Raw genomic sequence first — 15,764 nt, 5'->3', positions numbered from 1 at the left:
AATACAACTTAACCACTGATTTCTAGTTGTGTCCTCTTTTGGAAGGCAAAACAAAGTAGTTTCGCTTTCACAACAAAACACACAGTGGCTTGAGTGAGCGGAGGCAGAGAAAGGGAAAATTGAAATCGCATCATATGACCCCTTTAAAATGTTTGCTGGCACTGATTCCTCTCACCAAATGCAGAAGCAAACAGTTTCAGACCAGAAAATTGTCATGCTAACAGCGATGTGTTGCATTCTGCTGATGAATAGTGTTTCAGCTGTGATCTGCGCTAAAAAAGTGAATGTCTAAATGCTGATCATTTTGCAGAAGTGCAGTGTTTGGAAACCCAAACCCATAGAAAATATGAATGCTTAAGAATTCAGGGTAGATTAATTAAACATTATTTTGGGCTTTATGTTTATAATATACTTGGCCGTTGTGCTGTACCATATAACCAAATCATCCTACAGGTGTCCTAAATGGCAGAATGTGTAGTGTTTATAATGTGGACAGAACAACACAACATAATTATGCTGTATGCAAGCATAATATAAATAAAATAAACCAGTAAATCATAAAAAAAAGTCGTGAAGGCATTCATTACCAGAGAAGGTGCTGTTAAGAAGAATTCCTAGTCTTGGAATGTTCTCATTATATATTTATTTAATTATTCAGTGTTAATCTCTGTATATTGTCTCGTTTTTCCTGCTCTCGTAAAACAGTGTTACTGAAAAAGTTCGAACGTCACACAGATACACAGACACAAAACACTACAAGAGCACATTCACTACATGTATTTCTTTTTTAAAAACCAATAGGCAAAATAGCCCATCCCCCCGAGAGAGCCCATTAAGAAGGAGGCGCCAAAGAAGGACGGCGGCTTCTTTTTTACCATTCGGAATGCATTGGGTAGAACTGCAGAGAGCAGGGTCGTGTGGATGTCCCCCAACACCTTGCGGAAAGCGTAGCGCTTCTGCACCCGCTCAAAAAACGACTGCAGGTTCGGCCGGCTCCCATCCTCCCAGTATTTCCTTGAGAGTCCCAAGAATTTGAGCCTGTGCAATGTGGCTCCAAGACAAATATCAGCTAGTGTAAAAGTAGGTCCACAAAGCCATAATTCACACTTTTGACCTGTGTAGAAATGAAAGATGACTTGTAAGATCAAAAACAACAGTTCACAAAGCAGGGTTATTACAGTTAACTAAAACCATTAAAAAAACTTTCGTTACATGACATAAAATCAACTTTAACTGAAAATAAAATAAAAAAATAAATTTCAGCTAGTTGCCAAAGCAACAATTCTCATTTTCGCTTAGTTAAAATCTAAAATTGAATTAAAATTAAAAACCGAAGACAATTAAAAAAAGAAATGAAAACTTATAAAATGACACAAATACAGCAAAATTACTAAAACTTTACCTAAAATTAAAATAAAAACAGAAAATATAAAAATAAACCCTAATTCACAATGTATTGCTAAAAATTATAACAGTATCTCAAAAATACTAAAATAACACTCAAAGCTAATATTTATAATGTAAAAAATAAATACATACATGCAGATTAACAAATGTGAATTCTTATGATTTACGAGAATTATATGACAAAATGCACCTATAAAAAATAATGAAATATTTAATCAAAGATCATGTTTCAAAAAGAAAAGGTATTTAAACAAGGTCATTTTAATAATAAAATGCAACAAAATACAACAACCTTATTTTAATATATTTTATTTTACCTTAGTGTATTTTAATAAAACAATATAAAATAAGGTTATTATATTTTTACTTTATTGATTATTTATATTATTCTATTTTATTTTTTGTTCAATAAAATTACATGTGCTTATTATATAAGGATATTTATTTTTTTATATATTTTATTGGCTATATATTTTTTTATTAATGTTTTGTTTTAATAAAATAAAATAATTTAGGGTTATTTTATTTTCATATTTTTATTTTAATTGTTAAATGTTAAGTGAACAGAAAACATACCTTGATATTCCAGTTTTATTTTTTCCAGCTCTGCCTCTACTTGGTCTAGCACCATTGCCAACTCACCAAGAATTTTTTTCAGGTAGTTCACATTGTCATGGTCCAAGATCTTTGCCTACAAAATATAGTTTTAAGTATTCAAGACAAGGGCAATCTATTATTCCATTTTCATGCTAAGATATGATTGCAGTTTAATTTCATATTTCAGCTAGGACAAAATATATACTATAGTATCCATCCAAAATGTGCTACACATCATGTATGCAGTGAAACCGCTGACTTACCATGAGCTTTTTCTGCTTGGAGAGGTATGGTTCTGACAGCTGGGGTTCCTCGTGGTCCAACTTCATCAGTTCAGATGCCGCATTGGCCAAATGTCCTGAGAGAAATCAGACCAAATGGTGTAGTTCAGTAAAAGAGCTTTCACACACCCCCAAAACTGAGAAGATTTTGTGTTTCCTTCACAATGAGTTATTCATAGTTAACATTGTCGGCCAGCACATTGTGAACTGGCCCTATTTTCTGCAAATTTTTAATGTTCCTGACAACTAATTAAGGAATTGAATAAGACTTCATGCATAAAATCACAGCAGTGACTGTGATAAACAACACCTATCATAGGAACTCCCTCCAAGTTATGAACTATAAAAGAGATTTATTTGCAATTATGCCGGGTTTTCGTGACATAATTTATTTCGCTGCAACCCATTGGCTGGATCAACTCTTTGGCTTTATTTGCAATGTACTGTAGATCCAATATCGATGAACTCTGTATAAATAGGCCAGCATTAGAGCATTTTAGTGAGAGGATGCCATGCCAGTTTACAGTCAACATTTGAGACAGCAATTTGCTTCAAAACGTGAAATCTGAGAAATAAAACGATTCCCAGACTAAGCAGGTTTTGCAAGTCAGATGCTTTGCTTTCTGTGCATTAATAGGAATTAATGGTGCACTGAAATGCAGCATCACTTACTACGTATTTCAGCAGTGGCGTACTTTGGGATCATGGAGTCGGTTGTGAGTTCTGGGTGCAGGATGCATCCATGTGTGTAAGCATCCATGGGCAGCCCATCCAGCAGCTCTCGGTACTGCTGTACCCTTGCATACATGGGAGTTCCTTCATCTGGAATCAGCTGGGCTACTGTGTCTGAAAGAAACACACACAAAAAGATTTTTAATATACATAAATATAGCCACGACTCTTCTGATCTGGTCATATAATTAACCTGCTTGGCTTCTTATTTTCACACAAAAACAAAAATTTTTTTTTTTTTGTTGCAAGCAACATTTCAAATTTCTAAGGCCTCTAAATGATCAATATAATCAAAACTTTAAAAAACCTGTTTTTAAAAAAAACCTGTTTTTAAAAAAAACTGTTGCACACAATCTACTACATGCCTGATTGATCAGCAGTGGCGTACTTTGGGATCATGGAGTCGGTTGTGAGTTCTGGGTGCAGGATGCATCCATGTGTGTAAGCATCCATGGGCAGCCCATCCAGCAGCTCTCGGTACTGCTGTACCCTTGCATACATGGGAGTTCCTTCATCTGGAATCAGCTGGGCTACTGTGTCTGAAAGAAACACACACAAAAAGATTTTTAATATACATAAATATAGCCACGACTCTTCTGATCTGGTCATATAATTAACCTGCTTGGCTTCTTATTTTCACACAAAAACAAAAATTTTTTTTTTTTTGTTGCAAGCAACATTTCAAATTTCTAAGGCCTCTAAATGATCAATATAATCAAAACTTTAAAAAACCTGTTTTTAAAAAAAACAGAAAAAAAACTGTTGCACACAATCTACTACATGCCTGATTGATAGTTCATACTTTTTTTTAACTTTAAAAGTCATAATTTTTCAGGTCATGGTACACTTGTCTTTTTACTGTGAAATCTTTACTGATTTTTATAAAGTAAACCTATGAAAAACTTTTAAGATGAACTCTTACTGGACTGATGCAACTTAGCTTTACTTGATTATCCATACATAATTTTGTTTTTGAAAAATCTCGTTAAAATAGGAATATCAAATATGATACATCAAGTTTTTGATGAATGTTTATTTATCCATCTCTCTATCATCACTGTATTGCATTGCATTACATGTTTTCCCACCACAATTAAAACTATAAAGCTTTGATCATAAAACTAAGCATTTAAATATCATCTTACTAAGACATCTTATTGGGAGATATAGATTGACAAATAATATTTATATGCATTTTATTTTTGTTATACTGTTATAAAAGTCTCACTGATTTACTTTAAGCAAGCTTTCAGAATTTCATCTTAATTGTTGGCCATATCAATATCAGCAACTGTAGAAGACTGATGTATTAAATATGATACTCAAAAAAAACATACAATTTAAAAAAATATATTTTGTCTAAAAGTTCTATAAACTATTCTATTAAAAAAATAATATTTTTGATTATTTATACATTTATATTATAATAATATTTTATTATTTAATGTGTCTGGCTTTAAAATGAATAGAAATGCTAACAACAGCTTTTTCAGATATTATGGATGTCTTTTTCTCTTTGGTGACCAATCTATAGACTGAAGTCAGATTTAGTCAAACATTTGGTGTCAACAACCAGAAAAAGCTGTCATATCTGGTAAAAATAAGACTATAATGTTACTACACTGGGGCAGATAGAGGATGGTACAAAGGGCTACCCCATTTTACACTGCTCTGCACCTCCAGCATGCTGACCTGCAGCTCTCCAAGAACAATTCAGCCGATAAATACAGGATCAAACATCTCTGGCACACAAACAGCTGAAATATGCCACAACACCAAGGCACAAACATCAAGAACATCTCCCTTGTCCACCTCTACCAGGCCTCATTTCACAATTTGTTATTTAGGACTTAAACTCATTAGCACCATCCACAATGCAAATGAAAATCACACAGTAAATCTGACAAGCCCGTTTTTACATGTTTATGCATTGTAATTCATTGTAAACACATGTAATGCATTTTATGCATTCAGAGTTATCTGAATGAATTAGGCCTTATTTGCAATGCAATACAATACGTTTCAAAAGCTAAAAAACTTAACTTGAAAGAATAGTCAGTGCTCAAAATCAAATTGATGCATCAGATACATTAATATATTACTGATACATTTGTGTTTGGACATTCAAATGTAAAATATAGTTCAGAAGTGTCTGCTTCGATCTCTTTCATTGAGCTTGAGTGATCACGCTCAGCTCTTTTCACTTAAATGATTGAGTGATGTTGGATCAGAGACGAGCTTCGGTGAAAACACCCCCACACTCAAACTGTGAAGACATTCAAAATGACACCCAGCCATGCAGCCTGTGAGAGAAAATATACACTGAGTGTGATTTAGCATTTGTATTGCTTACACAGGGCAAATGCAGTTATCTTTAATACTCTATGGCATGATATGGCCAGTGTTATTTTGGTATCATTGAGATACTATTACAGTTTTGAATAATATTTTGAATAGTTCTTATTATTTCTGTTTTCATTTTAGTTATTTTAGTAATTTTATTATGCGTTTTTGTCATTTTTAGTAGCTTTTGTTTTTATATATGTATTTATTTCTCATTTTTATTACTTGTTATTTCAGTTTTAGTTATTTTAGTACATCAAGTTAAACCACAGTAGTCAACATTTGAAGTGGATCAAAAAAGTTCATCAAAGTTGTCCTAAGACAAGAACACATTTTTGGTTTTAGGACAACTTTGATGAAAGGTTTTGATCCACTTTAAATGTTGACTAGTATATTTTAAAATGAGAAATGTTGGTTTGTCAACTAGCTGAAATAGTTTCAGTTTACAATAATAACCCTCGAAATGTCACAATATAATTGCACTGTTGACATGAAACTCAAAAATAAAGAAAGTTGATAAATACGTTCTTTAGCTAACATAGTTTTACAGTAAATTGAGAAAATGTGCTATAATGTATATGTATTGTTTTTATTATAATACTGCAATTATTTATATATGTCAAATAGTTTATAATTATGATGTATGTTTTTTTTTTAATGAACACAGTAATACTGTACAGAAAGGCCAAGAAGAAGAGTGCATAATTGACTAAACTCTGCTTTTAACAGAGTTAAATGATTGCTCAATTTGGGATTGTAGAATTTCCAAAAGTATATTTCACAAGGTTTCCCATAAATTTAATTAGAGAAGAAATGGATATGTTCTTAAATTTGTTTTTTTTTTGTCATATTCTTGGTATAGATTTGCCATTTAGCACTAATTACTTATTTATTTACAAAAAAATATTTGTACTTATTGGAACTATTTTGGGGAAAAAAATGAACAAATCAATATATATATATACATATATATATATATATATATATACACACACATACACACACACACACACACACACACACACACACACATACAGTATATATATATATATATATATATATAATTTTTTAATGAAAAAATTATAATGCATACCAGCTGGTACAGTAACAAGCAACGTATCTTTCTGTAGTCATACCTCCAATAAAGTTGGTCTCTATATAATCAATGATTTGGTTGTAGTCGCTGACGATCGTGTCTCCGTGGATGAAAACCGGCACTTCCTCCCCTAGGTTGAGCCTCATAAACCAAGGCTCCTTGTGCTCAGTGAGAGGCAGACTGACATCCCGTTCTTCACACAGCAACCCTTTCTCATTGATCACCAGACGCACCTGCCACAAAACACACACAACATCATCATGACATCATACTACCTCAAGACTCTGAGAGCTTTAGGATTTTGGGCATGGGTTATTATAGTTAACTACAACTAAAACCATAAAAAAATGTATAATAATAAACATTTTTGTTACTTGAAATAAAATACATTTTAACTGAAATAACATAACATATAAAAAACTTTATTTCAGCTTTTTTTCTCACTTTAATTTAGCTTAACTTGACGTACTAAATTAACTAAAGTTGAAATGAAACATAATAAAAAACTATATAGACATATACATAAAAAACTACTAAAATGACAAAAACAAAGCAGATTACTAAAACCTAATTAAAACTCAAATCGTATGAATGAATCATACTAAAATAACACTATTTTGGACTTGAAAAGAAAATGTCATTAAAATAAAATATAAAATAGGAACTAGGGAATTTTTAATTTAGCAGTTCAGCTTTCAGTTTTCAATAACATATATAGTATTCAACTAGAAAAATGTACGTACGTCACAAACAAGTAAATAGATGTTCTGCTCTATACAGTATCTATTTATTAATCATTAAACTTCATTTCAGTGTTAATGCGAGTTTTGAAAGCGTTCTAGTTTTAATTAAATGTCTGGCTGGCCAGCTGTTAGAAATTTGATTAAATAAACCATTTTATTGCTTATAGGTCCAATTTTCTTCTTATTCATCCTATGGCTCTAAGCCAGGGACCCTCAAATGTGGCCCACGAGATCCACTTTCCTGCAGAGCTTAGCTCTAACCCTAACCAAACACACCTGAGCATGCTAATCAATGTCTTCAGGATCATTAGAAAATCACAGGTAAGTAAGTTTGATCAGGGTTTGAGCTAAACTCTGCAGCGCATTGGCCCTCCAGGGCAAGATTTGAGGAACCCTGCTCTAAGCAGTAATAACCAATGGGTCATGCGTTTTTTTTTTTCTCAATATCTCAATATTTTTTCTCTTAAAATTCCTGTTTGTATACATACTCACTATCCAAGGTCTACTGCAGTAACTATAGCAACTATACATATACGTAGTAACTATAAATACAACATAAAAACATAGGAGATTTTGTATGCTGAGCTCTGACACTTTGGCATTCAGCTAAACAACACAATGTGTTTTGAATAGTCACTTAAAAAGAATATCTGTTTGCTTTACGTCTTGATGGACAAGAGGAATGCAGCTAGTTTTCTTTCAGTTTTGGTTACAAGTAGCATTAAAGATACAATCCTGCCTGATTGATCGATCAAGATAAAACGAGGCTCTGACTGATGAGTGACAAGAGCATCAGTCAGCAGCTTGAGCAAAGCCTAATGAATGTCAGGCTGTGTTCAGCTTTGACTGTGCTGAGGTGTTGCAAAGCCAATAGACATATTTGATAAGGCACTTTACAACAACAGCGTGATGTCTGGATTCGACCAGACACATAATAATCAACAGAAGAAGACTCAGCCAGCATTACAGCTTCATCCAGATAATGCATTGATTAAATACAATTCATGACCAAAACAAAGGCACAAGACAAGGGTATTGAAAGGCCAGCACCAATCTATTTTCTGAGATGACATGATTGTTTTGATGCTCATTCCTAGTAAATGTTCTCCAATTAATATTTCTATAAAAATCAGTCAAAAACGAATTTCTCAGGAGCCTTCGAAAGAAAACACACTCGATGATGTCGAGCTTTGCAATGTTTAACTGTATTTCTCAGTCTGCTGGTAAGTAAATATGAGATGATTTTTGGCAGGTCATTGATTTTTTGCTCAGCTTTCCATGCAAGTCTGTAACTACTGTAATCAGCAAAATGAATCTGAGTCTTACCAATGTTTTGGTCAATTTAATATTGTAGTGAGGAGTCAGGTTTAGCTTAGGTAACACGTGACATTCATTCAAATCATGTAAACACCAGCAGCAGACTGACTATAGAGAGAAGCGTCTCTTGCACAACAAACATGAGGCTGAGGCCTGGTGGGACATTCCACCAAATAATGAGGCCTTTTTCATTGTGAATCAGTGATTTTTATAAGAAGTTTCATATTGCAATAAACATTTTATCAGACAAAGAATGTCTTAGTTTTAATAAAGTGCATTATGTAGTGCATCTCACACTACATTTAACATTTTACTATACATTGGAATATTGCAACACCTTTAAAAAAAAGGGTTGACAGTCATATTTAGCCATTTAGCCATAACTAGCCTTGCGCTCAAGGTCATGACACTACAAGGTGTTTCCTAGAAAGACAGTTTAACGCATAATATAAGAATGCAAGACAGTTTAGACAAAACATGTGTATATATATATATATATATATATATATATATATAGATATAGTGTGTTTGTGGAAATGTTTGAAATATTGTATTTATTTGTTATAAATATTATATTAAACTGCACACACTTATTGAATGTGTGTATGCATATATTCAGTAATCTGTAATAAAGAAAATTGTATTAAATTAGAAAAATGTAAAATAAAAGAATCATCACCAGCGGTTTTCGTCAACGCTATATCTATTTAATAAACATTCAAATCAATTTCTGTGTTAATGTAAGTTTTGAATGCATTCAAATATATGCATAAGTATATATGAATATAAGTATGCACATTTTAATATATATGCCTCTCTCTCTCTCTCTATATATATATAATAGTGTGTATTTGTGTAAATGTGTGAAATGTTTGTCATACATATTATATTAAAATGCACACACACACACACACATACATAAAATAAAGAAAATTGTATTTAATTAGAAAAAATGCAAAATAAAAGAATCATCACTAGTGTTTTTTGTCAACACTGTATCTGTTTAATAATCATTAAAATCCATTTCAGTGTATATATAATTTTGAAACATTTATAATATATAACATTATTATTATAGTACATATAGTATATATGTTTTTTTAATCAAATTATGCACATTTGCTAATACAGCAGGGAGAAGTTGGAAAAAGAATTAAACGTACAATTTTTTTTAAAACGCCTATAATAATACATAGCAAAAGTTGAGAGTCAGTTTTAATTGTTAAAGTCATGGTTTACACATTCAAGAGAGACACGAAAGGCATCTTTTCGTAGAATGACACTGGCTAAAAATGTGCACGAAGCAACTGACAGCAGAATACGAAATCACCGTTTGTTTTTCACAAAGCTACCTCATTTTAATGAATAATTTAGAGTGCCATCATCCTCCAGAGCAAAGCAACACACAACTCTACAACGACAGCCTTAAACCCGGTATAAACAGTTACATCTGCTATTTATTTTTCTCCCAAATCCATCTGATAGGCAGTATGCATATAACTTGATCGATGATGTTGAGCTGCAGTGGACTTGAAGCTAGTCAAGTCAAAATGTTCCATCTTCTGCTGAGGTTTCGTAATGTCTTCATAAAGGACGCAACAGAACAGACAGGTAAGGCCAATAAAACACGCATCCACCCAGAGAAAGCGCAATATTATCTGACTGACATTATTTGTCCCACTGCATAGATTCACCCACCATTTTCATGCTGTTTTCTTACCTTTTGAGAGCTGAAGGACTGAGTCCAGTGGTACAGAACGAGCCTGTCTTTGGAGAATGGCTTGTGTTCTATCGTGGGCTCGTGACTCTCCTCTCCGTCTGTGATTTTGCCATCTTCGTCCATAGCTGATATGGGCCACCAGCTACAGTTGGTGGGAGTAACATTGTTGGAAGACGCCATGACAGAGGATTTTGTGCGTGTGAGAGAGGAGCAGAGAGAGAGGGAGAGAGGGAGGGATAGAGAGGGATGGCTGGAGGGAGGGAGGGAGAGCGCGGGGGGATTTCAGCACCACGAACAGGGGCATCATCGACACTTTCGAGCCGCTGCTTTACTCTCTGTTACTCCACGATAAATCTATAGGGTTCGTGCAAAATACGGATTCCAGAGAAGATGGAAAGGAGAACTGTTTAAAAAATGCATAATTGTCATATTTGTTATCATTTTGTGGTTTTATACATTTTTGAAGAGAGAAAAAAAAAACATATTTACATTTATCATTTTAGCATTTTCTACAAAGAGTGTTGATTTATTGGCTCCAAAATGTCTAAGCATAAAGTAAAAACTAGTAAAACCTTCTCCTTACCCTTTGAATACAGGATAAATATTAAAAAAAATAAAAATAAATAAATAAAAGTTCATGACACTGTCATGAGGGTCTATAGAAGTCCTCTTTGTGATATCTTTTTTTTTTGGTCACATGACAACACCACACCAATTCGGCTAACAAAATATCAACACTTAAATAAATAATAGATATCTCTGGACGGTTATCTGCACACATTTTTATATTATACAAATAATGTAAAAAAATTGAAACGTGTCCTTCACAGAAGAGGTGTATTCAAGTAATTGTCTGTACGAATAGCTTTTTAATGTATTTTTTAACACACTCACAAGTTCATTACAATATAATTTATTACAAGACACGGGTCACAACGAGGCGTTCTCCCCATAGCGACCCCTAGAGGACGCAGTTCGAAGTTCCCATGAAAGGGAACGTTTGTTCAGGTGTTCTTCTAACAAATAATGCTATCTATCAGAATATGCTACCAACGCTGTATTTTTATTACTTTATGGGGTAATCTGACAGGGTAGTAGGCCTACAAATTGTCAGAACACCGGTATTGGACTACACCGATCGTGCTGTGTGGCTGTGTTTGGAATGGAATCCTAGATTACTGAATACTACACAGTAGCTATACACTGCAAAATATCTGCTATTTTTATAGCAAGTGAATCTGTGGATATTATACCATAATAAGCATTTCATAGTAGTAGGCTGTAGGCTATACATGTTCAGCAAGAGACATTCAGACGTCTTGAACATAAAATATATACATAAAAAATATTCATATCTTGAACATAAAAAGTTGTTTTGCATTTTAACACGATTATGTGAAAATATCTTAACTTTTGATTTAAATAATGAATAAAAATGAGATTTTAAAAAGAATCATATCACTTAGGGTTGTATGCAGAAAATTCACATCCTGTGCATACTGTACAGCAATTTAAAAGTAGGTTCCAACTCTACATAAACAGTACACAGATATCCTTACTTGGCTAAACGATTCCCATGAATACATCTCTGAAAATCTAAATAATAATAATAATAATAATAATAATTAAATTGAATGAACAGTCATTCTTGTTACTAGTATAAACTTGAGGCTTACAATCACGGAACCCTGGTGTTGCCACAGATGGCCTTTTGGGTAAATGCCTATTGCTAAGAAACATTTGCCAGTGCAGAATGGAGGGTGGTTACAAATTAATGTCACAAATCCTGTTCTTTCTGGACGTGTGGTGTGAGTACAAATAAAAAGGCTCATTCACTGTTGGCCAAGTCGTTTTTCTTTTGTTGGGTCACATTAGGCTGTTATGTCGACATCTAAGACAGCTTACTGACTTTCCTTTATCTTAATTATTTCAATTTTAGTCCTAAATTGTCAATTCTGACTACTACATATACATACTACTAATATTATAATATAATACTGTACAATATGCAATATATTATATAAGATTTTACTAAATAAATACTTAATATACTGTTCAAAATTATGACAAAATAAGTACTGTACCTATTTAAACACTTCGTGCTTATCAAACATTGGTGAAACATATTCATAGTTTTCCACAGGGGGATTTCCATCATCATAATCTACTTTATCTACTAGAAACCACCTCCAACAAGCTGGTTATAAGTATATGCAAATACGGCCCAAACTGTGGTTTAATTTTAGTTGAAATTGGTTTCATTTTTTTGTCATTTATTGTAATAAAATTCATACATTTCAAAGTACGACTAAAGACCTGTTCATTCCAAGAACGATAACTTTAAAGATAGCAATAACTATGTTAGTGTCCACACTACGGCACAATAACAGCCTGTTTAGATAGAACTGCAATTTTGTCGGCTGCCATTTTAAATGCTTGAGTTCTCTAAAGCCGAATGGATTCTGATTGGCTGTCAATGTTTTTATCGTTCATCAGCTAAAAAAAGAATCATTTTGAAAGTGATTCCTATATCATTTCTTTGTGTTGTTATCGTTATTGTTAGCCTACGGACTCTACAGTATTCTTCAAAATTTAGAACAATTTTTAAATCAAAATCTTAATCGTTGGAGTTATCATCCTTGATGGGAAGAGGCTTTCAGTGTCCAAATACATTTTGGGTTCACAGTTTTTTGATAGAGAAGGATGAAAGTACACAAATTATCATACAGGTGTCTTCCTATATAGGAAGCTGGTAGCTGAGTCATCACTAAGTGCTAGTGCAGCACTGTGTGAATAAAGGCACAATAATAGTTGCCCTGCCTGTCCCTGAGGACTGATGGATCTCAGACATGTGTTGTATGACCAAACCAGACCCCATGACATAAATAACTGCACGTGTTTTATTACCCCAGAGGTTGATATGAGAGAGACAGCTCGCTAGCAGTTGTACCGCTGTAAATACCATTGTTTCACATGCCTGAAGTGACAATGAGCTTACGGGTGGCCTGCATTTGAATAAAATGCAGTGTTGTAATACAATCTGTACTTTAGTTGAAGGGATGATAATTCTGTCATCATTTAAGGCCCATTCACACCAAGGACGATAACTGTGATGATAACGATAACTATAAAGTTTTAATATTTGGTTTAATTATATGAGAATGGGGAAGTCCACACCAAAACTATAACAAGACACGGAGGAACGATATTGTTGAGATAACATGACTTTTTAAATAAAGCGACAAACTACAAAACTACTGCACATGATTAAAATTAATAGAAAGTTCTTGTGCATTGGTGTGGACGCCAATATAGTTATCATTATGATCTTTCTTGGTGTGAACGGGCCTTTTCTCATTCTCCTGTCTTTCCAAACCTTTATGAAATTCTTTCTTCTATAGAACACAAAAATGTATTTAAAAATGTTATACAATGAAAGTCAGTGGGGTCCAAAACAACATGGACACCACTGATTTTCATTGTACACTGAAAAAACGAAATAAAAATGTTGTAGGATTTACTTTGAAGCTATTTCTATAATTCTTAATTGTGGATTTTGAAATTCAGCCTTGTAATACGAGATGTTAGATTTTAGATTATAAATTGTAGCTATATTTTAAATTTTAGTTTATTTTTTGAATAAAGGAATAGTTCACCCAAAAATGAAAATTTACTCACCTTCAGGCCATAGATGTGTTGGTTTCATTTCATGCATTACCAATTTAGCACTATATCACTTGCTCACCAATGGATCCTCTGCAGTGAATGGGTGCCGTCAGAATGAGTTCAAACAGCTGATAAAAACATCACGATAATCCACAAGTAAATCCATAATCTGTTATAACTCTTCCTCTAATGAAAAAATCCAGTGAAAATCCACCAACATATTAGTTTAGAACAGTTTAGGGCTGTTTTTGCTTGCAAACGGTGCTTGGTGTGTGCATATTTCTCTCCTGATTCAGACAAGACGGATTTTTCACTGCAGAAAGAAATGTGGAAAGATGACTCATATTTTAGCTGGAAGCAGCTGTTTAAAGTTAAAATGCCTTTATTTACTTGTTTAACTTCAAAAGAAGTAAACTGACGGACTGGAGACATGTGGATTACTTGTGGATTATTGTGACAATCAACTGTTTGACCTCTAATTCCAGAGGCACCCATTCACTGCAAAGGGTGAGCTATTTTTGTGACCTGTTCTTTTAAATTAGTGGTGAAATAATGTGTATTTTTGGGTGAACTATCCCTTTACCATTCCCTGACTGATGTCTTTGGCAATATAGGTACCTTCCAGGGCCAGTTCACTGGTGGCATGCGACACGGCTATGGAGTACGTCAGAGCGTTCCCTACGGCATGGCAGCAGTGGTGCGTTCTCCTCTGAGGAACTCTCTGAGCTCCCTGCGCAGTGAACACAGCAACGGGACTCTTCTGCAGCAGGACATCCCGGTCATCACCGCCACCAATGTGTCCGGCCAGGAGACCCTGGTCACTGCGCCCATGCCTCTGGGCCCATCTCGTGGCGGCTTCGCCCTCACCCTGCAAGTGGACCCAGATGCGGTCAAGCCCAAGAAGAAAGGCCTCTTCCGGCACGGCTCGCTTCTTGGCAAGCTGAAGAAGTCCGATTCCCGCACGTCCCTCTCCAGCAATAAGAGCAAGATCAGCTTTTTGCGGAGTGAGTCAGCTCTCAGCTCCGCCGCCAGCGATGCCAACTCCACCATCAGCCTGGGTGAGAGCGAAGGGGAAGGTGAAGGTCACGAGTTTCCACTGGTGGAGTCGGACATTGACGCCACCACCACTGAAGTCTACATGGGAGAGTGGAAAAACGACCAGCGCTCGGGTTATGGGATCAGTGAACGTTCTAGTGGGCTTAAATATGAAGGCGAATGGCTGAACAACCAACGGCACGGTTATGGGTGCACCACTTTCGCAGAGGGTGGCAAAGAAGAAGGCAAATACGTTAACAACATGCTGGTGAAGTCTGTGAAGAAGAAGGTGATTCAGCTGAAGGGCACTAAGATCAAGCAGAAAGTGGAGTGCAGTGTGGAAGGAGCCCAGAGGGCAGCTGCCATAGCCAAACAGAAGGCCGAAATCGCCAACTCAAGGTAAGGAATAAATCATTTAACTGCTCACAACAGCTTGTTTTGGATATGGTCAACTGTTATTGCAAAATTAACCCAGACAGAGGACGGGACTGATCTTGTATCATCTGGAAGGAGGGGGTTTATCCTGCTACTATTACTTTATACATTATTCCACCTATACATGGCAAAACACTTAAAATAAAATATGGCATTAAATGTCAATTTGAGAATATAAAAAAATATAAGACCAAAAAGAGAAAAAAATAGAATATAAAAATATACAATCTCTCTCTCTCTTTCTCTCTCTCTCTCTATATATATACATATTAGTGCTGTCGAAATTAATCGCATCCAAATTAAAAGTTTTTGTTTACATAATATATGTGTGTTCTGTGTATATTTATTATGTATATATAAATACACACACATACAGTATATATTTCGAAAAT

The 15,764-nt window shown here is 34.4% G+C and overlaps 2 protein-coding genes across 2 annotated transcripts in view; one reads left to right on the top strand and one right to left on the bottom strand.

Moving 5' to 3' along the window:
• Positions 1-637: 637 nt before the first annotated feature.
• LOC107664149 (ganglioside-induced differentiation-associated protein 1-like 1) lies at positions 638-10,550 on the bottom strand. Its single transcript, XM_016454607.1, has 6 exons — positions 10,237-10,550; positions 6,497-6,689; positions 2,958-3,131; positions 2,268-2,362; positions 1,984-2,098; positions 638-1,114 (listed from the first exon to the last, which is right to left on the bottom strand). The coding sequence occupies exons 1-6, from the start codon at positions 10,414-10,416 to the stop codon at positions 771-773; spliced, it is 1,101 nt and encodes a 366-aa protein (XP_016310093.1). The 5' UTR covers positions 10,417-10,550; the 3' UTR covers positions 638-770.
• A 3,938-nt stretch (positions 10,551-14,488) lies between these two features.
• Positions 14,489-15,764, top strand: part of LOC107664110 (junctophilin-2-like) — a gene marked incomplete at its 5' end in the record, with an annotated part of 17,347 nt that continues 16,071 nt past the window's right edge. Inside the window, one exon of the mRNA XM_016454568.1 lies at positions 14,489-15,336. Coding sequence (XP_016310054.1) covers positions 14,489-15,336 — 848 coding nt within the window. The remainder of the gene's footprint in view (positions 15,337-15,764) is intronic.

This window comes from Sinocyclocheilus anshuiensis, unplaced genomic scaffold (assembly GCF_001515605.1).
Source record: "Sinocyclocheilus anshuiensis isolate Anshui unplaced genomic scaffold, SAMN03320099.WGS_v1.1 scaffold67, whole genome shotgun sequence".
NCBI lineage: Eukaryota > Metazoa > Chordata > Actinopteri > Cypriniformes > Cyprinidae > Sinocyclocheilus > Sinocyclocheilus anshuiensis.
This window is presented reverse-complemented; position numbering and strand designations above follow the sequence as displayed.